The sequence below is a fragment of the Micropterus salmoides genome, unplaced genomic scaffold, assembly GCF_014851395.1.
Source record: "Micropterus salmoides isolate LMB-PRFRI ecotype aquatic unplaced genomic scaffold, ASM1485139v1 Ms_hic_scaffold_19, whole genome shotgun sequence".
Taxonomy (NCBI): domain Eukaryota; kingdom Metazoa; phylum Chordata; class Actinopteri; order Centrarchiformes; family Centrarchidae; genus Micropterus; species Micropterus salmoides.
Window position 1 is genome coordinate 28,756,767 of NW_024041039.1, and position 26,506 is coordinate 28,783,272.

General features: G+C 40.2%; 4 protein-coding genes across 7 annotated transcripts in view; 3 read left to right on the forward strand and 1 right to left on the reverse strand.

Annotated features, from left to right (window-relative positions):
• The first annotated feature begins 1,007 nt into the window (after positions 1-1,007).
• ldah (lipid droplet associated hydrolase) lies at positions 1,008-10,440 on the forward strand. Its single transcript, XM_038729668.1, has 7 exons — positions 1,008-1,151; positions 2,570-2,716; positions 3,459-3,593; positions 5,259-5,416; positions 5,657-5,897; positions 7,482-7,564; positions 7,767-10,440. Exons 1-7 carry the CDS (start codon positions 1,136-1,138, stop codon positions 7,953-7,955), a joined length of 969 nt encoding a protein of 322 aa, XP_038585596.1. The 5' UTR covers positions 1,008-1,135; the 3' UTR covers positions 7,956-10,440.
• A 489-nt stretch (positions 10,441-10,929) lies between these two features.
• alkbh1 (alkB homolog 1, histone H2A dioxygenase) lies at positions 10,930-16,870 on the reverse strand. The gene is made up of 6 exons (XM_038729667.1): positions 16,695-16,870; positions 16,108-16,216; positions 15,440-15,602; positions 14,019-14,109; positions 13,251-13,444; positions 10,930-12,432 (listed from the first exon to the last, which is right to left on the reverse strand). Exons 1-6 carry the CDS (start codon positions 16,830-16,832, stop codon positions 11,985-11,987), a joined length of 1,143 nt encoding a protein of 380 aa, XP_038585595.1. The 5' UTR covers positions 16,833-16,870; the 3' UTR covers positions 10,930-11,984.
• An 813-nt stretch (positions 16,871-17,683) lies between these two features.
• On the forward strand, positions 17,684-20,190 carry LOC119910859 (SRA stem-loop interacting RNA binding protein). Its single transcript, XM_038729669.1, has 4 exons — positions 17,684-17,839; positions 19,058-19,116; positions 19,351-19,458; positions 19,712-20,190. The coding sequence occupies exons 1-4, from the start codon at positions 17,770-17,772 to the stop codon at positions 19,778-19,780; spliced, it is 306 nt and encodes a 101-aa protein (XP_038585597.1). The 5' UTR covers positions 17,684-17,769; the 3' UTR covers positions 19,781-20,190.
• Positions 20,191-20,802: 612 nt separating this feature from the next.
• The window catches only part of adck1 (aarF domain containing kinase 1), a 96,899-nt gene continuing 91,195 nt past the window's right edge, over positions 20,803-26,506 (forward strand). The window contains exons 1-3 of one of the 4 annotated variants that reach the window (XM_038729663.1): positions 20,803-21,056; positions 22,034-22,170; positions 24,012-24,095. In XM_038729663.1, the coding sequence (XP_038585591.1) occupies positions 22,042-22,170; positions 24,012-24,095 (213 nt within the window). In that variant the 5' untranslated portion in view covers positions 20,803-21,056; positions 22,034-22,041. The other 3 variants (XM_038729665.1, XM_038729662.1, XM_038729664.1) reach the window with 3 other exon arrangements.

Genomic DNA, 26,506 nt, shown 5'->3' on the forward strand with positions numbered 1-26,506 from the left:
AGGGTGCAAAAAGGGCACAACATGTCTACGAGAGAGCCCTTGCACACTTGACGATTTCACAGTGGGACAGTGGCCTCAAAGTCTGTGAATGTGGACATCAAGATTCATTTTCATTCAGAAAACATTTCAGTTGTTTTAGTATTTCCTGAAAGTATTTCAGAAATGATTGTGTAATTTATAGGCTTTATTTTACACAAAATATTCATGTAATTTGTTATTTGATAATTATTTATGTAATATTAAACACTATGAAGCTCCATCTAATATACATGCAAAATGTCCTCTATTGTATTAGTAGTATTGTAATTACTTTGGGGGTAGTAGTATAAATACTAGTAACATATCTAACACTATATTACATATACATTCAGTATATAATAATATATAAAATACTACTTTTATGACTATTAATATTATATTCATGTGGTTTTCTGTTCTGTGTGGTATTTTGTTATAGTAATGTATATAATGTAGCTTTTTAATTTCACATCTCAAATTTCTTTAATTTATCTTGTTTATTTATTCCTCATATTTATTTATTAATTTCTATATATATTTCAAATAGATCCTTTTCTTCTTTCTTACAACTTAGCCTGTTTCTACTGTAAGATATTAATTTCCTCTCCTTATCTTATCTTTCAATAGTTCTATGTGAAAGAGTAGGCCCACTCCTACAGAAATTATAGAAACACTGACAATGTCCCCAGATCAGGCCAATGGTTTTAACCAAAACCAGATGTAGCCTTAATAACCTCATAGCCACAACGTATAAAAGCAGCAGCAGTGATTTTAACAACAACAAAAATACCAGTAAATGATTATTGTTTATTGATCGGATCCAGAAGGGTATTAACAGTCAGTAATGATATGCTGTATATTGCAGTGGCTGAAGTCACTATGCAGTGTGTAGGTTCCTGCTTATATATCAGCTACTGTATATGTTCTTATATGCCCTTTCCTTCACTTAGCAGTAAGGCAGCTGTAAATTAAACTGCTCTTTAACGAAAAGATGACAAGTATTGTGGGACGGCCGCTGAGCTGACCAATCAAAATCCAGCAGTGTGCGAAGCAGGAAGTCCTCACACTGGGCAAACAGGAGACACAAATCAATAGTGAACATATCATCTTAATCTTGATGCCGTTATTAAGAGGTAAAATATATTTTGGTATACATTGTACTTGTCAGATAGCGGCTATCTGAACCAGCTACGAGTAGTCAAGCTAATGTCACTCAGTATCTTGTCATTTGAGATAGTGTAAGCTATTGTCAATGCTAGAGCGTCTCACACCAAACTACATTTAACGTCTGTCAATTAAAAACAGATTCATATTGGTAGTGGTGCTTACGTCATTAAAAACGCTCAATTAAAATTCGTTTATTACAATAAGCAGACATTCTTTCATTCGGCACCAACAAATTAGCAATAATTCAACCAGTTCAATTAAAATGGCAACTTGTAGTTACATTTATGTTAACTTTACAGCCTATTTGATCGCCTTCTCACTGTGTTCTTTTTTTTACTTGAAATATGTGTATGCTATACTGGTGGAATGTTTGTTTTTAAATTATTTGTATTATAGTTTGAGAGAAGCTATTCTTTGAATATGACTCAGCACAAACGCACCACATGCACGACTCGCCTTTTAACCTTTGACGTGGATGAAAAGCATCACCTTTGGACCTTTTGTCGGGTCCTCAGTAGCTTCCACAAAAGCGGTTGCTGACATAACATCATTTTGGCCCAGTCCAAAATCACAGATCATAACTTAAACAGTGCACAGAGGTTGTCATGCAAAGCAGTTAATAACCCAAACAAAACATCATAGTGGGTGGCATTATTCCTATTATGTGGTTTCCCTCATTTCTTAGTTTGTTTCAGTCTGAGTAATGTTTTGAATAGATATTTGCTTCTGATATATCAGAATCATATATAGGCCTATGTACAAACTTTTAAATCAGTCGCTCTCCCCTTCCACACTCACTGCGCTTAAACACAACATGCATCTGTCTTCTCTGTCTTTTAACTGCAGCTCTGCATCGCGATGTAACATTGTGTATTATATATAATACTAACTATTAATAATTAAGTTTTTAATTTTGAAAAAAATTTACAAAGGAAAGTTTTCAATTCAGGTTTGTATTTCATGAAACAATTTGTAGTTATTACACTACTACACCGCCATTACATTTTTCCTGTCGTGCTCAACCTAAAGGCAGCTCGTGCGCCACACTTTGGGAATCGCTGCTTTACAGAAGGGTCTGCTTTTCAGCTAGCTTGGTTAGTTTTTCCATAAATGTGTACAGAGCAATTTCTGGATCATTTTCCATACACACACCTGACCACTGGTCGTCTTTAACCTCCTTCACAAACATGTCTTGATTAAAGCTCCTAAAAGACCGGCAGAGATAGACCTTTCTTCCAGGCATAGGTGTCTTGATGGTCCTTGTAAAGGCAACTGAGTTGTAACCTCTGCAACCTGTGGCTAAAGATTCAAAAAGATACTCAATGGAACATAAAATGATAATATTGTAATTGTTCTTCATATGTTATCCCTCTTTTCCTGAAAGTTAATCAGATGGACAACATGGTAACAGACAGGAGGGATGAACCACAGACAGACTTTATGTACTGCTGTGGAGCCATCACGGAGGTTCTTAAATTTGGCTCTTGTCAGCTACACTCCGGGCACAAGGTGCTTTTTCTCATCATTCCAGGTGAGTTGGGCTAATATTCTATATTCAAAAATCTGCACCACTCAAATACAATATCAGTCTTCTAGAGGGAGCCCTGTGTTAAAACCTTTATTATTGTTGTTTATACAGTGCTTGCATGGTGCATATTTCTAAATAATATCACAACAAACTAATGCACAGAAGCCCTGGTGCTAGATAGAATTATTACAGCATAGGAGTACTGATGTGCACACAATCAATACACAGAGAGTGGTTGATAGGAGTAGGTAGGGGCCAGACAACGAAATTTGACCCTCTGATACTTAACAGGTTAATCTGACCATGACTGTATCAGTTGGTATGGTCAATAGCAGTTTGCAGCAGTTCAACTTATTTTCTTTTTAGGCAGAGATATTTTAAAAGTTAGTCCTAGATCACACTCTTCTCTGTCGTAACGGAATTTATATAACAACCAATCATAAGTAGTTAGATACACATGTACACTGTTATTAATGTAACTGTTACCATTCAACCACAGTTAATGTTGAATTTCACTTTATCATGTTAACATACTGATTCAATATTCCGGGGATATAACAGGGAGGAGGGATTTTTGAAAGGTATCATGAAAGCTTGACAATTTGAGAAACAAGCTTGCTGGCAGATCATTGGTTTAAATAATCAGGTTTTTTGAAAAATCCAGGCATTGAAAGTGGAAGTCCACTTCCCCCCCGCTTTTTGTTATATGGGGAAATGCGCTCATTTGTTGTTGTCTTCCTTACAGGTAACCCAGGTGTGGTGGGCTTCTACAGAACCTTCATGCACACACTTCACAGTATGTTTGGACACCGCCACCCAGTGTGGGCTGTAAGTCATGCTGGCCACTGTGTCCCACCAGACTCCATGGACATGGTAGACGGTACAGATTCTTCTCTGGTTCTGTTCACTTCAGGGTTACCACGCTGACTTAGTTACTAATTATGCCAGTTGAAATAGGAATGTTTATCACACCTAACATATTTGAAAATCGGGAGTTAATGAGTAAGTTAGTCAGGCTAGTTGAACATGGACACCAAAGAAAATCTTGAAAACAAGGTCATCTGATACTGTGCATTGTATATATTATCCAGAACATAGAGGGAAAGGTGTAATGTAAATGGACTTGGGGGGGGGGGGGACATCTGGAGGACATCCACATCCAGCCAATAAGAGCAGGCAGCTACTTTTTCACCGCAGAACACTAAACTCACCTCCAGCTCTCTCTGTTGCTCAGACAGTCCCTGCTACCTGCATGAGCTAATCTATTTTTTCACCCAGATTCTTTGTCTTTATAATTTTATAATCTTTATAATAACAAACAACAGCTGTTTCATGTGTAGGTTCGCATCATTTCCCGTTTCACATTTCATGTGTTTTCTTGACAAAATGTGGTTTGGAGACCGGCCGTTGGGTGACGGAGCCGCGGTCAGTTCGTGTAGTGTGTGACCCCCTGTCACCGATCAGTCATGTAGTGTGAACGCCACGACTTCAAGACTCCCGTCACAAGACGGCAAGTCATGTAGTCTGAACAGCACGGCGATCTGCCGACGCTGTAAGGTGTCTAGCCTGCACGAGCCTTTACAGAACTCCCTATCAATGACAGAAAGCCTTCTGACACAAATGGTAAGAATTCTAAAAGCATAGCATTGCTAACTGCTTTCACATCTACATTGCACAAGACAAAGCAGAACCTGGCACAGGCAGATTTCATACATCCCGGTAATGCTTGCCCATAGCTCATTTAACAGGACATTCAGCTTTTCAGCCTCTTTTTCCTTAAATAATTACACTTTGGCATCAGAATGTTCTGTTCTGACCTAACCGTCCAGTCCAGTCATCTGGCCCCTTTTCCCGAATGCACCTTAACACCAGTATCACAGGCAAAGGACTCAAAAGCAACTTTATGTGTCAAACCATTATGTCTGAAAGTGCAGCAGCCTCAGCACAAGTGACTTTACGTTAATAAATGTAGGTGGCAACATTGCTCGGCAGATAATTTTAAAATGATCCAAAACCATTAAATTGGACAAATTGTCAAATGTTTTATTTTCAAGAGCCGTACACCACCGGCTAAAATGAGTTACCAACTCCCTCGCAGCACCAGTGTTCACAAATTCACAAAACAAGGCCCACAGCCTACTAATCTACAACCGATTTCCGCAGTCACGCCAACACTGCAGACTGGAGCCTAGAGCTGACCCTGAATAGTCAAAGATTTGATGCTTTGATGGTCGGAGCCTCATTCGACTGTCAGTCTCACAGTCAAAGCTTCGCAGCGAAACAAGGATTATGCCATTTTGGCGATATGGGGGTGCTCAACGTCTGATTTTACATAGAACTACCAGTTTTCTCCCAATAAGTTAATATACAGCCTATTACAAGTTACATTTCAATGTTTAATGCTGTAAATAAACATGTAAATAGAAAAAAACTTCCAATAAATGTTTTTAAAGTAAATAAATCCAAAATTGTCTTCAAAAAGCCTCAGTTTAGCTGGAAATTTAAGTTAAAATTTTTTATTTTTTTTATACAAATACCTACACAGAAGCCGAGGACGATGTGTTTGGTCTGAACGGGCAGATTGAACACAAGCTGGCCTTCCTCAGGAAACATGTTCCCAGAGAGACCAGCCTGGTCCTGGTGGGACACTCCATCGGCTGCTACATTATTCTGGAGATGATGAAGAGAAATCCTGAACTCAAGGTTAGTTGCTGTATGTCTCTTTCTTTTTGGGGAAACCCATTGTTTCACATTGTGACAACAATTAAACATTTAACCTCCAAAAGCACCCAGCAGATTAAAAGACATGACTCCCTTTTTAGATTCATTTTCCAAAATCCTTAGCTCAGTGGCAATATTTTACCTCCTGATTAACCTCCAGGTCTGATGTCCTGTTAATCCAAGACATGCTGAAAAGTGTAACCTCTTTATTTTTGATTACAGATTATAAAGGCCGTCATGCTGTTTCCCACCATTGAGCGCATGGCTCAGACTCCTCAGGGGAAGGTCATGACTCCTGTTCTGTGTCACATGCGTTATGTGGCCTACCTGCCTCTCTTCCTGCTCTCGCTCCTGCCTGAGGGACTGAAAGCCGGCCTTATCAAACTGGTGTTTGGTGGCATCCCCTCCCTGGACCACACTGTGGTCCAACCTACTGTAGGTCTTCTCAGTGGAGACTGTGCAGGTTAGTTGTGCTTTGTTCTTTACTCCTCATGCATATAATGTTCACTTTTTTAAGAACGTTTTATAGTGATATTTAATCCACAGTTGGTGCAATCTTATTGTGCCAGTAAGCCGTTTTTCAGACGGCTTGTATTCCAAGCATGTAATGCTCACTCAATGCACACTACTGAGAAGTCAATTCCTTTTACACAGTTGTAGAATGTGCAGTGTGGTGTTTGTGGTGTGGTTCAGTGGTCCAAAATGTTTAAAGGAGAGGTGAAGCGACAGGAGAGGAGCTAGATTCACAAAGACAAATCCAAATGTATGTATATATATGTATATGTGTCTGTCTGTCTATATATGTGTGTGTGTGTGTGTGTGTGTATATATATATATTAGGGCTGGGCACGTTAACACGTTATTATTGCGTTAACGCATTAATTCTTTAACGCCGACAATTATTTTATCACATGTTAACGCAGTTTTTATTTTATTATTATTAGTTTGAAAGTCCCTTGCTCACTGGCTCTGAATACACATCCAGTCAAACCCTGGGTCACAGGAGGGGCGGGATATTGATCAGCCTGCAAATCACTCACCCAAACAAGCAGTGGAGGGAGGCTTCGGCAGACTACGCTGTCATCTTTTTTCCATATTTTTCCACCCGCAATCCATTATCGCAGCAGCAGGTGAGCCGCTTGCTTGTTCATTTGAGTTGCTATCAAACAACTCAAACAGCCGAAACCAACATCTGCACCCTGTGTTCAATGCTGCTTTAACGTTACCTGGTCTGTGCTTGTAAAATATCCACCGCCACTTGTAACGTCATTTCAAGTTTTTAACCGAGTGAAGTCTGTGCGAGTGAACACACGCACCGACCCCGCTACTCCACCCCCCCCCATGCCATTGTCCATCCCGATGTTTCAATGTAGTTTTGTAGACATCGTCCCAACCCTACTGAACAGACTGTTTCTGCTGCTCCCTGATAAAAGATACCTGATGCTGATACCTGTTCAGAAAAAAACAAACTAATGGTTACTTGTTTTAACAAGCTAGATAAAAGGTAATGTCCTTTAATATTTGATTTGATTACATTAATGTTTAAGTTGAGATTTATAAGAAATATTGTGTAATACTGTGTAAAGGGAATACTGCTGGTAAAAAGCACTTTATTTGTTTAAAGTGTTAAAAAAGTGTTTACACTTTTGTGTATATAGCATTACATTTAAATTAAAGTTGCGCAATACACTACTTCAAAATTATTCAATTTTACGCATAACAATGCGATTAATCACGATTAATCGCAAGAAAATCATGCGATTAATCGCGAAATTTTAATCGTTGCCCAGCACTAATATACTATATATATATATATATATATGTGTGTGTGTGTGTGTGTGTGTGTGTGTATACATGTACATAATCAACCTCTGTCAACATGTCTCCTATTATTTGCAGGATCCTCCATGAAATGCATATATAATAAGGAGAGAGACAGAACTTGCAAACACAAATGACACACAAACTGTGTCTCCAGCCCACTGCGTCTGTATCTCTGAAATAAAGTAATGACTACACTAGTGTAATTTTATTTCTTTTTTTTTAGCCAATGCTATGTACATGGGCGGTCAGGAAATGAGAAAAGTTCTGGAAAGAGACAACATAACGATAAAGAAACATCTTGAAAAGGTAAGAAAGACCTTCCTACATGATTGCCTTATAAAAATTTACTGTACCTAATACTACTGGTCAATATTTGATAACATAAAGACAGTAAGCTTGCTTGAATGATCAGTTAAGGCTTTACTTGTGACATGTTCTTTTTAGCTGTTATTCTGTGTTAAATCTAGACAGGACAGTAAACTAACTATTTTTGCGTTTTCATTTTCAGCTTATATTTTATTATGGAGCTACAGACCACTGGTGCCCTGTTCAGTATTATCATGAAATTAAGGAGGACTTCCCATGTGGGGATTTCAGACTGTGTGAAAACGGGTTCCGCCATGCCTTTGTCCTGGATGCAGGAACAGAAGTTGCCAAAATGGTGGCCGAATGGATCAGTGGAGAACTGAGGACATGAGTTCATTCTTCTCTTGCCATCTGTCTGACATGAACGCTGACTTTTAGCGTTCAGACGATATCATGGAATTGAATTGAGAAGAAATATCAAATATTAATTATTATTATTTATTTTTATTAATTAAATATAAATACAATGTGTTTATTGATTAAAATGGCATTCTTTGCATAAGCACAACAAAAACCCAAATGTGACATGAAAAATGATGATAATGTGGTTTTATTCATTTATAAAACTGCTTTTGTTACAGAAATGATCCAAAATCTATTTAAATGAAAACATATATTTTAGTAAAACCCTGAACAGAGTGCTGTCTCCAAAGATGAAATAGAAAAACCCTCAAAGGCACTACTGTAGCACTTCTCATGTTAGTACCTGACAAGTGGGATTATTTAAATTCTATTATGTTGCCATTTTGCACTGATGCCAATTTTTTCCTCACATATACAATAATGTGTACATTTGGATTTAAGTATTCCCATGTATGATGACTTGAACAGCATACTGTATATAATGGGGGAAATACATGCCTTATTTTTCATCTATTGTATTTTTCATTGCCTGCCCTCTGATGCGACTGTGCTGTCAAACATCACAGCTGTCATGATGATTTCCTATTCTATTCTTACTGTCAATGTAGAAAGTCTGGACGATGGATGGTACTGTGAACCTGCTGCCCAGACCATGGTGGTCCGAATCTACCATCAGACATTATGGATCTCCTTGGTCTTGCTCTTCCTCCTCCTTTTACTCTCCACTCCACTCCTATGTTGGCAACTGTTGCTCCAAAACAAAAGAGCTCACCTGTGGCCCTTTTACAGTTTTGCTATGGCTCTGATAGCCTATTAAACAAATGTGCAGCATGTGTTTGCCCATGTGAGGGGTCAGAGTGGACGGCAATGAATTTTAAGTTTAGCATTGTGAATGGCAAATTTTTGATTCATTAATATTGTGCCAGATGTAGAGATTTGTGTGTAGTGGTTTGAACAAAGTGTGGTTTAGTGTTAAGCAGGACATTATGACAAGAGGTTTACAACCTCCTGTCATCATTTGTTCAGCAAATCACATTGTATTATATATATTTACATATTTATTGAGATACTGTAAATTGTGTGACCTATGGGTAGCCTTCTTAAGTAATCTTAAATGTTTTCTCTGTAACACTCATGAACATGCCAGAGTTAAAGTTTTGAAAACAACATTTTAGGTAGTCTCTATTAACTGGAAAACTCTGCTACTCTGTCTCATGCATTGAGTCAGATGGCAGCCTCTGCTCCCAATGGTGGGGAAAATGATGAGATGCACTGCCGAAAATTACTTGGATATAAAGATGAGGGCTATATTAAACAAACCTGGGTAGAACGCCAATGCTGCAAAGATACCTGTTCAAACAAGGGGAGAAGCAGAACGTCATATTACCCTAACTCTACCTAAAGATTGGATCCGAATGAAATGATTGGCTGGGCTTATGACAGACCTATGCCACAGATACCGGATTTTTTTCTTTTTTGTGTCAGCATTTGATTTATTGAGCCTACCTCAGCTTTAAAGGTAATTCTGAAGAAATCCAACACCAGGACAAAAACCATGATCTAGAGCGAACAACACAGCAAGTAATGTAACTAACGTTAGCTAATTTGTGGGTTAGCAAACTGCTAACATCACAACAGCAGCATGTCTTGGTGAACTAGAAAGTAAGCGGAATATCTTTGGGCGGAAAGAAATATGAGTCAGAGCTGGAGAGAGGAGTTTGTTGTGTTGTGGTAATATTAGGAAATAAAAGTCTTGCTGGCAGTTCCTCTACGTACAGAAAAACTCTTCTCCCTTGTTTCTACCGGTGTTTCCTGAAACAATTCGCCTCATGAGATTTCAGAGCGACAATTGTCCTTGAGCAAGACTTCAGTTTCTTGTTAAAACAAAGGGTGTCCCCAGGAGTCACTTGTTGTCAGGCGCCTTGCCTGGTGGCAAACTTAGAAGCACTTTTTGTGGGCATAATTTTAACTTTTTTTGTGTATGTGTTTTTTGTGTTTCTTCTAGCGAGTGTATCTTACTCTTTAAAATAATGTTTATCTCTGTAGGGATCCTTTTTATAATGTTGCCAGATGCATTTAATATCAATCTGAGCGTGTCAATGGTAAAAACAAGCACTTTAGTGGACGTACTGTGACAGGATACAATTGCTGGTGAGGATTTCGTTGCAGCCTGTTTGCCCAGTTTCGACTACAGCGTGCTAGATTAATAATGGACCAATTTTAAAAATGTTGTCCCAGGTTTGTTGTATCTAAATCTGTTTCATATAATATTTTTGTCTAAGTGCAGTGAATTTATGGGTGTGTTTAGGTTTGTGTGTGGATATCGCCATGCACATACTTGGACTCATCCTAATTTTATACATGCCTTTGTCCCTTTTTTCTTTTGTTCTATACACAAATCACAAATGCACTGAAAATTGTTGTTTATGAAAAATGCTAATAAAAAGTGTTCTGAAAAAAAAAAAAAAGTTGTCCCAGTAAGTCATGTAGACACAAAACCATGAGAAAATAAGATTCAGGTTGAAAAAAAAAACTGAAGGTCCCCTTTTAGTTTCACTTTCAGTTTCAGGCCGAGCTATTACATCGGTGCCATCGGCGGCATCTCTGAACATGTGCCAGTCTGTGCACCTGAATCAGTTCTGCAGAGCTAGTGTGGACAGATGTGCACAGCAGGAGGAATGCAGGAGAAGCAAAGAAATATGGTCTGAAATACCAACATGAGGGTGCATGGCTTTGTAGCTGCCAGAAATGTCTGTGCATGGTCCAGCATTCACAGACATTTTCTGCAGAAATGCATTTGTGTTGTTTTCATTAGTTCTTTGTCAGTTGTGGTGGTCTGGTTTTATTTGTGTTGTATGTGTGGGTGGTTTCAGTTTATGTTTTCTTATGTAACCATGGCTTACAAGCCAAAACATATGAAACTAAAAAGTCCCACAAAATACTAAATGATCTCATAAGCACATTATGAGCCCTTTAATGAATAGATTATCTAGAAAGAGAACTCTAAAATGTATTGTCTTTTTAAAACCATTCAAACAGGTGAGAGATGAAGGCCAATTTATACATCTGCGTCGTGTCTCGCTATGCTTTTTCCAGCTTGTCCTTCTTCGCCGCCATTTTACAAATTCTCTTCTCTCGTTTCTGCATGTTAGTAATTTCACCAAAAGTAACTGCCGTTCAACATCAGTCAGCTCCAACGTTTCAGTCACCATGGTTTGTAGCCTACACCAATGAAGAAAAAGAAAATCCACACAGTAGGCTACTACTCGACACAGAAGTTTAAATTGGCCTTGATTAGGAACGTGACCATACCTCTCACCTCACATTGCCACACAGGAAGCCTTCTCTGAGCAGTCAAAAAGCAGGCTCAGTCTTGATATCTCTTCTTGATGTCATGTGATAAAACACACCTGAGAATAATAATCTTCACCTGCCCCATTTACACCTGGTATAAACGTGTGATCTGTATCTGTATAATGACATCCAATCTATGGCTCTTTGCATTTACACCCGCTATTAAAATAATTTGTTATCTACCGATCACAAAATGTAAATTTGTTAGACAGGCTGGAGGACTTCTCAATAAGCACAGCGCCTCCCAGGTCAAGGAAAGCAGTCCCAAAAACTGAGGCCATTCGTTTATAAATCCCTTTTTGTGAAGAGAGACTAGCAAACAGCTGCTCCTACTTGTAGCTTTTGCCTGGCTAGTCAGCAGGAAGAGTCAGCTGACCTTTCAACTTGCTGGGCGGATTTTTGTCTTAAAAAAGGGGGTCTTGTTGAATGGATTGCCTGACACCTGGCTGAGCGCCTATCACAAAAGCGCGCCTGACCTCCTCCAAATACCTTAAAACCAAAATTGTTACATTAAAGACACTGTTTCATTTCTGCTTCATTCTGCTAGAGTGCACGGTGACAACAATGAATGAAGTGTCACCGCACTACTTACAGATGTACCTATTCACACTTCACATGTGAGAGTTGCAGCAGGTGGTTTGTTTCATGTCTCTACAGTATCATCAGAGTCACAGCTATGTCTCCTCTTCCCATTCCCTCTATCTGCTGCTCCCTCATGGTACCCCACTGTCCGGCCTGCATTGGTCCTCTGGTGAGAAGAGGGTGTTTCTGGAAATCTCTGCCCAGGCCCCAGGACCTGTCTGACAGTCATATTCACTCTGGAGCTCTGGATGTACCTGGAGCATACCGCCCAGTCCTCCTCTGACACTGGCTCCACCACAGTGTTGTCCTGCAGGGCTGAGGCCAGGCTGCAGCTTTCCATCTCTAAAGAGATATGTCCCTGTGGTGCTGGAACAATGCGTGGGACAGCATGGTAAAGGAGGCGGCTCTGTCCCGACATCACCATCATGTCCCCACTGTGCATGTACATAGCAGTGGGGGGGTCCTGTCTGCGGATGCCTCCCAGGAGGAAGATGGCTGACTGCCCAAAACTATCAGAAAAGACAACAAGGTATACAGAGAGGGAGCTGGAATGTTTGTCTGTAATTACCAAGGCAGTGAAGACTTTCCCAACTGACCACTAACTCATACTGGTTGATTTCAATAATGTCCCCTTGCTATATATAAGGCCTAGTTTTATTCATGCATTTTCTTTTATAAGAACTGGTTTGTCAGCTTATGGCATCAGTTTGAATCTGAACACTCACTCAGTGCAGTTACCTTTACTTTCCACAAGTTGGCAGCCAATTCTTTATTCGGTCAACTACCGCGCAAAGATGACTAGGAAGCCCTGTCCTTCAATAAACCAGTTTGCTACCTGTCATAAAGAGCATCAGTAGCATGGCGATCACAAAGCGAAAAGAAGAAGACAGTTTGGAGATATTCCAACGTGTCCTGAGGCAAAGAGGAGAGAAAGCGACTCGCAAATCCTGGTTTTAACTGCCTGAATTGCTGGTACAATAAACAAATATCAGAACTTAGTAACTACACTGGCATTCTAAAGATGTGTTAAAGAATTCCTTCCTCCTTCCTTCCTTACCTTTAAAGGTGCCGTAGAATACTCATTTTCAGATTCATACTTACATTTTGGGATTCTACTAAAAATGTACTTTAATGTTTTCAGTTTTTTCTGTCCGTTTTTCAGGGCTCTTCTGCATGCGTAAGATTTACATATGAAGGAGGAAACAATAGAGACTGAGGCTCACGGTATGTCAGTTCTCTGTACTGAACTCTTTTTTTCCCCCAACTATGCCAAAGAAAATACAGTTTTCCATTCAGCGGCACCTTCAAGAATGTTTTCCCCACTCACCTGAATGACAGCAGCGGTCGGCTGTGATCTAGTTCCGATTCATCCACGTGGATTCCCAGCGATGAATCAGATCGGTAGTAGTTGAGGATTCCAGCCTCTGCGTTGAACCCCCGGAACCCACACGCAGCTGTTATTTGCGAGGACAGCAAGTGGAGATCAGCTGGGAAAGGAGTGTAATGGTTGGCAGAGTAAGTCTGTGAATGGAACAAGGTACAATTGGACCGTTACACAAGTAAAGCTGTAATAGGCTGTGAAACATTAAATAACGTGATGTTTTCCCAATATATACGCAGACGAGATAAAAAGAGGTTCACCAAACCCAGCTGGACTTTTGTTGTTTCACGTTCAGTATTTTAACTCCTTAGCCACTGAGGTGCCCCTGAAAGTCCTACTGTTTCTTAACTTTGTTTAGTGCAGCTACTCCCCTAATGTCCAGCTGGATATACTGTAGGCTATATACATTTAGAAAGGTGTCAGCAATTTTCTGGACATTTTAGTGTTTACAGAGCAATGACTATGTGGCACATCTCATGGATGGCTGCAGATTGCAATGGGCTTTCATTTTCCAAGCGTGTTATGCCACTCAGGACTTTACATCCTCATAAAGAAAACTAAATATTTTAATGTTTGAGAAATGTGAAAGAATTAAAATCTTGTGAGAAACTGCAATGTAGGTATACTGATGAACTGTATCTTCATGATCAGAATATATGTATCAATTAAATCCTACCTAGAGGGTCCCCTAACGAAGCAGGGTGCGCTGCTTACCTTGGTATCCCAGTTGTAATGATATCCCAGAGTGACCCAGCGCAGCCGCTCCAGTAGAGTCTTGGGTCCTCTCTTCCCAGAGGGAGGAAAACTGTGGAGGGGATTAAACACAAAGCACACTTTCAGAGGCAGGCTGCTGGGAACCTGGCACTAAGCATGGAAACTGGATGTGGTCAGAAATGTAAGAGTATTCTATGCAGAGAAATGGTCACAAATGTATATTACATGATCTTTCTGAAATAAAAAACAAGATTTACAAATGCGTTCAACAATTTGTGCATAACTGAGTACTCACGAATGTGTGTTGCAGTGCACACATAGCAAGCAGTTTTAAACAGTTTTACAAATGCACACATCACAAGCTGAGTAGATAATATCTGACATATAGATTTTTAACTTGAACCTTAGAAATCTGACACTTTTTGCTTTTAAAAAGCTTCCTGTGTATAAAAAATTTCTAAACATATATTTGACATTCTTGTATTTATTTACAGTTGCCTGACACGCATGGATCAGGGTACATTTGTGCGTGGAGCAACGACACAGATCCACAAATGCTTGCTGTGTTTATGTGTTGGTGGAAAACTGGGACATCTGGGCTTTCTGTGCATTCATTTGCAATTTCAGAGTGGGAAAGACGTTTTTCTAAATAGACAGAATAGCTTATCAGAACACATACATTTGCCAACTATAGACTATATACAGTAGGCTTATAAATATATAGTTTAAATAAGCTAGTGCCAGGTGGTGGACTTCTGCTGGGAACAGCCAGGCCACTGAATTTGATGAATTGACTGTTCATCAGATCACAAATGAGACAAGAATTAGGTTGGAATAGACGCCAGTGGAATGTTTCTGGGGGCCGGCCTCACTGATTACTGTACAAAAACTTTAGGACATCAGTGTCATGAATGTACTGAGGCTTTGAGCTGGTGAAATGTAAGAAGGTCCAGTCAGTTTTACTTCAGGTTTGTGTGGCTGTTGCTTCACGCAAACTAAATTCCCAGGACGTTTTAAAGTAAGAGGACTAGTATAAGTATACTTATCAGTCCTGAGTTTTCTGTGGTTATTAAGTACACTAAGTGTTACATTTCAGATAAAGCAACATTTTGAAAGGAACAACTAATATTTTGGACATACATGTATTTTAGTTTCCTTTCTACACAAGAAGATACAACATCAATTTTATCTCTGTCTGGTAGATCTGTGATGAGATGAAAGTAGCTTAGCACAACTGGAAGCATGGGGAAACTGCAAGTCTAGCTCGATCAAAAGATATGCCCGAGCTAGGCAAGTAGTTTCTCCCTGCTTTTACCTAAAATGCTTTAAGTCATGACACAACAGCAGTTACCTGGCTCAGGTTTTGGGTCAGACAGATCGACTCAGAATTGTCAGAGGAGAAGAGCACTTGCTAATCTTACCCGAGGCCATGTACACTCTTGTCCCAGATGTCCTGGGTGTCAGAGGGAGACATGTGCATGTCCAGGTTGCAGACATTGGGCTTCTGAGGGTAGGTTTTCAAACACTGTCTGACCCAGAAGGGTTGGGAGCCCAGCAGGAACGGGTTAGAGATGAAGATGAACCCTAAAGAACACACAACGGTACAATACTGGGTCATAGAAACAGAAAGTGAAAAATCTTTAATAAGATGAAACCCGTGTTAAAATGCCAGTTGGCACCTTGCACGGCAGCCACTGGCATGTGAGGTAAAACGCTTTGAGTGGTCGGCAGACTAGAAAAAGCACAATATGAATGAAGACCATTACCAACCGAACACCTATGGGAGATTTTTGGAGTGACGTATTAGCCAGTGCTCTCCACCATAATAATCAAAACACCAAATGGGGGAATATCTTTTGGAAGATATTCATCCCTCAGTAGAATCTACACACTTGGGGAATCTACACCACGGAGCCCTGTTCTGGTGGAACAGCATCTTTCTGACATCCATAGGTGTTTTGCTCCATGTCAGTTTTCTCTCCAAAAAAATGCAGAATTCAGGTTTTGGTCTGATAGTGTGTCGAAATCTTGGTATGTGAGGTTGGTTTAGGTAAAGAGCAGCTCGTCTCCCCGTCTGCCCAGCGTTTACCTGGGTAGCCCTGCAAGCCGTAGACTCTCCAGTCTCTGACAGGCTTTAATCCAACCCTCGCAGCCTCCACATCACTCACTGCAGCAGGGTCCAACTCAGCTGGAACTATCTATCAGTCACACAGACACACAAAGGAACATCAATCATTAGCTGGGCTGAAGCGGCTGATGTAAACATTAAGTATAGGCTATGCAGACTTGCCGACCACAGAAACAGAGACTCTCTAGTTCAAACCAATACAACTGCTCTTTGCCACAAAGTCATCTTTTTACGAAACTTAAAACTCTACAGAGTCTGTGTCAGGGATGTAGATTAATGAATCTGTGGTTTGAGGCTATAGGCTATAGATTGTGCTGGGGTTCCATTATACAACATTTAAAAGGTGAATCTCATCACTTTTTCTACTGCAATTTATAAACTATTGCCCTCTCTCAACTTAGAAACTGAGTATGAATATGGTTACTGGGCTACTTTTACTTAAAGGTTCTGTATGAAATTCTTAACAATAATACAGCAGCAGACAACTACTCAATCACGTGATTCTTGAGAACTGTTCGGTCTTGTTTTCTTGGTCTGACATTTCCTACCTTGTCACTCGGCGCAGCTTTGGAGAAGTCAATAACATCAGTGAAATCTGGCGGAGGGTTTCTCCTCTTGTAAAACTTGAACAGTTTTCTAAATGCATCTTCTCCACTCTCCACCATGGAGGCTGCCATCTTGGCCATGACTTCTTCTTCTTCTTCTTTGAGGTTTAGCGGCAGCTTGGTGTTGCATTACTGCCATCTCCTGGCGAGGTCAATGCTTTTCCTGAGGCTTTGCCAAATCTGATCAAAGGAATGTTACAATATTGACAACATCCGTTAATCTCTTTCATAATAAATACTATTTATTAGAAAATGATGTGATAACAATTTTTTTAGGTCATTAATGACGAAACAATGTTTTCCTCTCTTTGTGAAAAGGAAGATTTTCAAAAGTGGACACCTTCAAAGTTCGATCTAGATTTCAGTTATTTCTGTTGTTTCCTAGAATGAAAGAGGTTCATTTCAAAACAATTAATGATATTTATCCATAATGAATTTTCAAGAGTAACATTTAATTTAGATAGCAATGTATGTACGTTTTCTCAGACTGATAGTGAATCTCAGGAACATCTTTTCTACAGCCGTAATGTTGTTTAAAAAATGTTTGGACAGAATATATGATTGGTTAGGTACAAAGAATGTAATAGCTGTTATTACCATAATGTTACGTTTGGGTGTTTTATGGAAAACAAAGATGTTGAGTTCTTGTGTAACTGAAATTGTATTTTCATTAAAGCAAACTTTTATATTCATAAATGCAGATTTTTTAAAGCTGCCCCAAATTTCTAGTATTTATAAATGATTTGAAGATTTTTTTTTTTTTTCAGTTGTTGAAAAAACTGGAACAGGAGACTCTGACGTAATCGGATGTAACTGACATTTCTGTTCCGGAGCTTTTTCGGCTAAATTACTTTAACAAATTTAAACGATATACATGAACTCGATTAAAAGCAGATCAGCACGCGTATCGAAATTAGACTTAACGTTGCTTTTCAACACATTGTTCCGTAACATAACTGGCCACTCTGCATCACGTGATTTGATGTCATAGGTCAGAGTGGTATACCAAGGGCGAAACATGGCGGCGACGACGACCAAGAAAGTTTTCGAGGTCTTCGTGTCTAAAATACCCTGGACTATAGCCAGCAGTAAGTCCATTCAGTTGTTCAAATTATCCGTAATAACGCGCCTGTAGTCACTCTCTTCATTTTGTATCCGGTGTTTTGCTGTAACGTCATGCAGCCGTCACCTCTGTTCCACTCAGGAGCCGATGCTGCAACACACAGCCTCTGCATGTGAGGACAGCGCGTGCTGTGAAAATGTCATTAAAAGACAAACTTAGCAGAGCTTTCCTGAAACACGTAGAGCCGTTTTTCTATTCGCTATCTAAAACATCGAGCAACGTTCACTCAGGGGTTTATACAGTTTGTGGTGGCGTTTAGCTGTAAAGTTACCGGTGTTATGCCGAGTTTTGCCTGCCTGCCGAGAATTGCGTGCACCTCCAAATACTGCTTTTAAACTCTATAATATTCTTTATGGGCTTCATCAATGGTGATAAATGATTCGAAGTATATATTTTATCTCTTCAGAGTCTTTAATATTTTAATACACTTAGTAGAAGTACCATTCCTTGACATTCAGTAAATATATGTGGTGATAATGCTGTTTGATCAATGAGCACAGCAAAGTGTCTGAGAAGGACCCAAAGAGGTGGATGCATAATTTGGCAGATCAAATTGTGTAGACTACCTGCCGAGATTTGCATCCACCTCTTTTCTCAGCATCAATGACCGTTATCACCCATGAGGTGCGTGCAGTTCTCGGCAGCCAGACAGAATTCGGCACAACACCGGCGGCCTCCAAAATTATGAGACACAGTTGAATCGACGTTTCTCTAAAACCCTTTACACCAGGGGTTTTAAAAAGTATGAGACTGTGGGCCTCCCCTTAGACAAAGCTTGGGAAAGGCGCCCCCCCCTTAGTTTACTTTGTTTACTTGCTCAGTTTCTCAATAACCTATGGGATCATGGTCATGTTGTTTGATCCCTAAACACTCAACAGTTGAGCCAAGATAGCCTAATATGGCTGTTTGACATAACTTCGGACCTCAGCAAATACATGGAAATGGTCTGTTGTAAGGCATTTACTAGTGTGACTGACTCCGATAAAGGACCAAAACAATTGTATTTCTGAACTCTTTCCACTCATAGTGATCTCCTTTTGATAACGGTATATAAATGAGCGGTAATAATGTCATAACACTCCTAGTAGTTCAGGCATGAAGACATTAGTTGAGTCAAAAGTAGGAGTCAAAGCAAACAAAACGTTTGTGCTGGAGAACATGACATGTTCTGTTTGTTTTTCAGAGGAGATGAGGGAGTACTTTGGACAGTTTGGCCCAGTGAAGAAGTGCCTTCTACCATTTGTAAGTTGTCCCAGCATTAGGATGACTGAATGACTTGTATATTTTTTTTGAGGGTGCTCTTCCTTCCAGCAGCCATTGAGTTCCTTTTTTTCCAGTATGGTGCAAACATTAACATACAGAGACTTAAAACTCTTTGAGTTATCCATCCCAGTGAACACCATGTTTGGTTTTACACCTGCAAACTCTTGCAGGAGTTGCGTGTGTGTGTTTGACTGTGTGCTGTGTGTTCATCAGGATAAAGAAACAGGCTTCCACAGAGGCTTCTGCTGGATCGGATTCTCAACAGAGGAAGGACTGAACAATGCACTTCAGAAGGACCCACACATGCTGGAGGGAGCCAAGGTAAAAGTAACATTCTCTCTATCACTAAGCACACGACCTTGTGGGCATTGAAGTCTTCATTAACACAACAAAAACTTTAGATTGCTGGGGTTCTTTAAAACATAATGCCTTAAATACCCAACCAGGGTCAGGGTGTGTGCTTGCTATGTCAGGTTCATGTCACTCTGACCTGCAGCTTGAACATTTCATTTTTTTTAAATAACATTAGGCCAGACCTGGAAATATATAACTGATTCTGCTGTTTGTTTTTCAGCTCCAGGTTCAGAGGAACAGGCGTCCGTTTGCGGGGCAGAAGTCAAACAAAGATAGTGAATATGACTGAAGCTCTGTGGTTCTGCCGTGTGGATGAGACGGACAGAGATGCGCTATAGTCATTCTCAGGCCCAGATTCACTAAGACCGCGTTTTCTTCTTCCTGCCTCAGCTGCTTCATGTGAAACTTTTGCACTTCTGTTTGGGCCATAACGAACACTTCGATCAGTACACAGCGATGGTGTGTATTACCAGAGAGCGTTCCTCGTACACCGTCGGTGAATTTGGGCCTGAGCGTTACGGACACTGTCTCAATGGGTTGTCCAGTAGTAATGTCTTTATTTATTGTCAGTGATAGTGTTGTACTTCCTGTAACCATCCTGTCCCACACCATCTACAGTACATACTTTAATGCTAACATGAAAGGTTTATGAAACATTCACACATTTCCAGTGTATGGCAATAAAAACAGTGTTTAAGACTTGTGTGTTATGCTGTATGAACACGTTCTCCACCACTGCTTTAGCCAATCAAGCCAAACAATGGGTTATAGCTGATTTGTGCTGGTTAAACCACCAGCAGACAAACAGGCTCTTTAATGGGTGTTGAGGTGAATTTTGAAGAAACTCATATTTTCTCTAACATCGGCTCTTATTAATCTTATGGTTCCTTAAAAATGACTCAACATGTTCAATAAAAGGTCATCTTATTACTCCTCTGGTGAAGCTTTTGATAAAGCAAGTCACAGATGTATAACAGCAATGCATTTGTTTCTGTGGCTTAATTGGATCTTAGTTGGCTTTCTTCTTTTTGACTTCTTGACATTGTGAATCTTTCCTTTGAGGTCAGACACTTGAGGAAAACTGCAAAGAAAGGAAGCTGTATGCACACTTTTTTGTTTAATCCTAAATCCTGATTTTAAGTCATGTTTTCCATTTCTTTCTTTTATCACACGTTGTTATCATAGACTGTATATAAAAAGGTTATCCAGCCTTTTAGTGTCTGTTTTGGTGGACAGCTGACCACCGCGTGTGACGCGTGTGGAAAAACGTCATCATGGTGGGCCGAAGTGTAGTTGCCGTCTATCATAAGCAACGACAGTCAACCCGAACATTCTCGCACTGACGCACACACACAGACTTATTGAGATGGAAACATAAAGGTAATCTTTAAATCGGAGCATCGGGTGAGTCCGGTTGCAAATTTAAATTTTGTTGCCGCCTTCATCTCCAGCAATACTACATTAACCAGAATTCTTCGCGCTGACGTCGAAAACTCGCTAAAAAGGTCGAAGAAAACCCGGTAACAGTCAGACAACGCGTGTGGAAACCGAAGACACTAATTAAGGTAGGTAACATTAGTGGTTCCACGTGTCCTTTTCGACAGCTGAGGGTTCCGTGCGGGTTTCTGTGGCAGGTGTTTGTCCGCTTAAACACGCGACCCGTCTTTGCATAACAGACGCATGAGGCGTTTAGGTAACGTTAACTAAACCGCCGCGTAACGTCACTCCACATTAATGTGCTCTTTTACAAACGAGCTTTGACTTGAGACGCCTCCAAACCACAGACTCTAAACTCGAACCAAGACCCAACAATCGGTGAACACGTAAATCTTCCCGGTTTCGCACATTCGGTTGTGCGCGAACACAGTTTGTGGGAGAGACCGGAGAACTTCTTGCTTTGACAGTAAATGACTGCCTCTAGCTCTTTTGGGCGAATGCCGAAGTGAGACGTGTGTTCTGGTGATGTCCAAAATGTTTTGTGTGCAATTTAAATACACCCAAGTGTGACGGCACAAGCAAGAAGACGAAAATTTTAACTGGCAAATGTATGAATGCAACATGGTCATCTTGTTTATTAACCCGTTCGTGCATGCATTATGCCTACACCTTTTCTCACTATCTTTTATTTTGAAATTAGCATCATGCATCATTTGCATTATTATGAAATATCTGTCTTGGTGATGTTATCAGGATTCCTTCAGCTTGGGTTTGAAGCAGTGGTGATGTGTTAATTTAATCTACACGTTCCTACTTGTCACTTTGATCATGAAGGTCACACAAGTCTATGAAGTATAGCGTTCAGGCTACAATATAGAATAGAACTGAGTATTGTAGTAGGTTATATAGTTTAAAGATTATAGACCCAAGACGAAACTGTTTGAGGGGTAGGACTGAGAGAAAACCCGTTTATCTGAGCTGTGATTTTGCCCTGATGTGTATAAGGGCATCTGTGTTCTGATTCATGTTTTCAGCACATTTTCTCCTAACCTCTGTCACTTTGTGAAATAGTTGTTACTCTTCATATTCATTCCTCCTCCCACAGTGCCTCTGATGGCTGGTCGACTCCTCAGAGTCTCTCTGACCACAGCTGTGTTTGCCTCTTCTGGGTTTTACCTCTATAACAGACGGCTGGACTTCAATGACCTCAGTGTCATCCGCTCCGGACGAGCTGCAGCCACCGTGAGTTACTGCACACCTCTACCCCGAGAGTCTTGATTTGGGGATTGTGGATTTGATGCACAGTTTAGATGTTTTATGTATTTGTCTCGATGCTTTAATACTTTGTTGGACATTTTGTCAGTTTTTGCACCCAGGGGCCTGTGCCTTGAGGCTTAGTGGTAATAACTCAGGGTTTTTTTGAGGTATCATGGTCAGGCTCAGTGATCTGGGCTAGATCACCCTGATAACCTATAGAGCCCGACCAGTTTATTGTTTTGCAGATTATCGGCCGATATAAACTACTTGCAGATATATCTGCATTGGCGTTTAGAACAGCTGATATATGACTATTAAAAAGAGAAACAGAGTCGGATCCTTCCCTCATGTCATGAGTGCTGCATAGTTTGCCCACCAGAAGGTGCGCTGCAGCTCCTCGGTTAACAACACTGCAGAACCACAGAACAAAACATCAGCTGACCGCAGTCTACCAGGAGCCACTGTGAGAGCTCCTGGGAGCTCTCACACTTAGTGTTTTAAAGAAGTAACAGAGTGTTGGGATAAACTATATATATATATATATATATATATATATATATATATATATTTCTTTTTTTTTTTTTTTTTTTTTTGCCTATTCAGGAGAGAGTCCTGTTTACCATTAATTAGGGCTGGACAGTAAAACAAACGTATCAAACATGAATTTGGACCTAATTGTTTTATTAAGATGTTTATTTTGGTGAGGAAAAAGGACTGAAAAAAAGCTTTTACTGAATTTTACTCGTGCATAGTTGTTGACAAAGATTTTTATCATAAGTGTTTTGAATGTTCTACTTCAGATCGACCTCAGAAGTGACCCATGGTTTGGCCTCAGGTGTTGCCCATAAAGAAAAGTTTAAATCACAATTAACCATCAAGTTTTTCCACTTTCACTCAGAAGCAAAAATCAGCCTTTAAACTTGAAAGAAATAACGATTTGATACTTAGCGTTATAATTAACGATGAAACTTTTTATCGTTTTTAACATGTTTGGCCGTATTGTCCAGCCCTGCCATTTATATTATAGCAGTGACATGAGATTTGATATATGGTGGTAGTCGTAGTAGTATTTTGGTATTTTTTTTTTTTTTTTATAGTTTCTGTTTCGCTGGCCCCCACAATACATACACTATTTAATGTTCAATTAGTAATGGTACTCATAAGGCTACATAATTTATAACAAATCCGATATTTGTAAAATTTTTTCTGTAGTTTTATACATTTGAGTGTTATTTATTGAAACTTTAACTTATTTTGTTATTTCTCTTATTTTATTTTCTAAGTACTATTTATAACAATAAAAAAGTTTCCTTTGAAACTGCATTATGTCATGGTATCTTGGTCTGCACGAGCCTTTACAGAACTCCCTATCAGTGACGGATAGCTCTGAAACAAATGCAAGCTAGACCTGTCTTACTTTTCCCTGTTACATCAATTAAGCCCCCTAAGAATATTCTACACTCTTCTACCACTCACCAGTATCCAAAAGCACACTGCGGTCTCTGTCTTTCTATCCCACTGGATTGGCTGCAGTTTAGACTTGAAACCTGCTTTTGGAGACTGGACATCTGAGTGAACAACATTCTGTTACTGCTGTCGAAGTTATGCTGCTTTTTCTTAGTTGTATAGTTTAGCCAATCCTCCATCCTGTCACTCAACCCTTTCAAATCCATATCATCCAATTTATAACAGCTGTTACACATTATAGCTGATACTGTCATTGTTATTCCACAGTGTGTCTTTTGCTCCTTTTATGATTGTTTGTACAGTAGTTTAACTGCTAACTCGTTTTTTTTTTAACACGTCACTGCTCTGTTTGTCTGCAGACGGCGGCCATCAGCTACGACTACCTGACCGCTTTCAAACATGTGGAATATGGCACAGAGGAGTACTGGGCCCTCAAGTCCAAGGTAGATAAACACGCAGGTGTTTTCCATACAGGAGGGGATACTTGTGATGAGTCAAGCTGTGGGCAACTGAGACCTTTCACCTTGCAGTGAAAGGGGTTGATGATAAGTAGGTGTGCACAAGCCGCAGTTCTAACAGCTCACTGTGGATGTTTCTTCTTGTTCTGTTCCATCCCAAATAGCGCAAAATATGTACATATCTTGTTGTGTAGACCAATTTTTATTGAGCAAGCTCTGTTAACTCAGCGACAAACAAATCACTTTAGCTATATTTTTAAATGTAAAGCATAATAAACTGTCCGGTTTGCACTAGCATGAAATTAACACCGCTCATATACAACTGTGATATGATTGGGGAGTAATAAGCAAACAGGCAGGTATCTGAACAAAAAACAACTATAAAAGTGTTGATAGATTTTTGAGTTTTTGCAACTTGGGGCAGAGGAATCAAGCTGTAAACACAACATTGATATATCGATACCTTTTAAACTAGATATGGGGACTGAGTGTTTTAGCATATAGTTGCGTCTTTCGACAGCCAAGAAACATTGTAATTCTTTTTGAATGTGTTTGTGTTCATCTGCTGAATCAAAGTCCACCCCGCACACCCGCTGCCTTTTGGCTCTGGTTTGGTCTCCACCAACTCCTGAGAGAAATATCTGGCTCTTACGCCGCTAAATGCTCCGCTGTGCTCACCAGCGAGTCTCTGTCTGTCTGCTGTCTGGTGCTGAGCAGGTAGTGAGCACTGAAAACAGCCACCTCTGCTCCTGGGAACCAGGGGCCTGTTCTACGAAGCAGGATTTGAGCTTATCCACATAACTTCTTGGTAAACCCTGGGTTTTCAGCACCACGACGGCGGTTCAGTTCTTACCGGGGTAGATCGCCGTGGTAACTTGCTGAGCGCCTAACCTGCTCTGGAGCAGGTTGTGTTCCAGATAAGAGGGGAAGAAAAAAAAACCCCGCCTAAAAACCAATCAGCTCTCTTGGAAAATGACATCACCATCTGTGGGAGATCCCACAGACTGTTTCATAGGCTGCTTTATGTTTGCTGCTGTGATACGGAGAAACTTTTGAGTTACGAAATCATCCTACAGAGACTGACTGAAGCACTAATGCCTTTTACTTTTAAGATATGCCACACAGCTTTGAATTAGCCTGTTTTTGTATATTTTATTTGTACCCAAGTCCGTTCCACACAGCCTGTCGCAACTGTAAAAATAAATGGGTGTCATTTTTCTTATGTAAGGATGAATATTATGAGCATATAGTTTGGCAGGCCTGTTGAAATTAAGTTTAATATGATGTGTTTTTTTTAAGGTTAGTATCTTATATTATAGAGAGTGGTGATGTACCGCCCCACTTTTTGCTGTTTGGACGCAGGTAATGTGGGGGGAGTTAAAATGTTGATCTTTCGACCACTATTTGAGCAGTTTGGATATTTTGTTTCGTTGCTTTTATGAAGTTAATTTAGAGCAATGTTTGGAACATTTGAGTGTTTTAGAGAAATTAATCCAATTTTTTTCAAGATTTCTTGAAATGAGTTGGAACGACCACTTATTCAATGCCTGAGGCTTTCAGTGTCGAAACAGACCCACAGCCGAGCTGAAAGAATAAGGCTATAATTGTCACGCACGCATGACACATCTAAGAAACATATTCAAATTATAGGCTAAGCCTGTTCATTTAGGTGTTCACACTGTCTGCAATATTCTGTCATCCTGCATGTTTCAGCTGCAGCTGTGTTACTTTAGACTATATCATTATTTGTCTAATATTAGGCTATAGTTTGCTCAGTTTTTCTAAAAGATGCTGCTCTGCTGCATGTAGACTTGTCCAGGTTTGTGATTCTTCATCTGCTGCTAACACCGTCGCCTTTACGTGAACAAGCTCATGCCTGGATAGGGAAACCCTGGGTTGACTTACCGGCTTGATAACCAGCTTCTTGTGACTGTTTATCGTGATGGCGATTGTTAGGGTTAGTGAAGCCAGATGAAAAAAAGATATCATGGGTATGTTGAACTGGCTTCTTGTACAGGCCCCCAGGTTGATGAAAGTGCTGAGAGTGAACCAAAACAGTCAAGTTTCCAGCCAGAAAAATCAAAACGATGAATTAAAAGATTCTAAAAAGCTTTGAAGAGCTGAGGGGAACGGCAGAGTAGGGGATACATCTCTGTGGGTTTATCACTACAGAAGACACCTTTCAGCAGCCCCCTGCGAATCCCACGTGCGAGGTCGGGCAAACGAGAGAGAGCGAGCGGAATAACACGCCAGCGGAGAGAAACACCAGCAGCAAGTCCCAGCCCGGCAGCAAACGCGCCGCTTAGGTCACCGTGCACCTGCCAATAAAAGTCCGCCGTCCCCCCAACCACCGGAAAAAACTAAGGCCACCGGCGCCAGCCGACTTCCCCCATGCC

Coding starts and splice junctions, on each gene's coding strand:
- ldah (XM_038729668.1), top strand. Junction 5,417..5,656: donor AGAGAAATCCTGAACTCAAG/GTTAGTTGCTGT, acceptor TTTTGATTACAG/ATTATAAAGGCCGTCATGCT. Junction 7,565..7,766: donor TAAAGAAACATCTTGAAAAG/GTAAGAAAGACC, acceptor TTTCATTTTCAG/CTTATATTTTATTATGGAGC.
- LOC119910859 (XM_038729669.1), top strand. CDS start 17,770: ATGGCGGCGACGACGACCAAGAAAGTTTTCGAGGTCTTCGTGTCTAAA. Junction 17,840..19,057: donor ACCCTGGACTATAGCCAGCA/GTAAGTCCATTC, acceptor TTTGTTTTTCAG/AGGAGATGAGGGAGTACTTT. Junction 19,459..19,711: donor ACATGCTGGAGGGAGCCAAG/GTAAAAGTAACA, acceptor TTTGTTTTTCAG/CTCCAGGTTCAGAGGAACAG.
- alkbh1 (XM_038729667.1), bottom strand. CDS start 16,832: ATGGCCAAGATGGCAGCCTCCATGGTGGAGAGTGGAGAAGATGCATTT. Junction 16,217..16,694: donor AAGCTGCGCCGAGTGACAAG/GTAGGAAATGTC, acceptor TGTGACTGATAG/ATAGTTCCAGCTGAGTTGGA. Junction 12,433..13,250: donor CGACCGCTGCTGTCATTCAG/GTGAGTGGGGAA, acceptor CTTTTCTGATAG/TTTTGGGCAGTCAGCCATCT.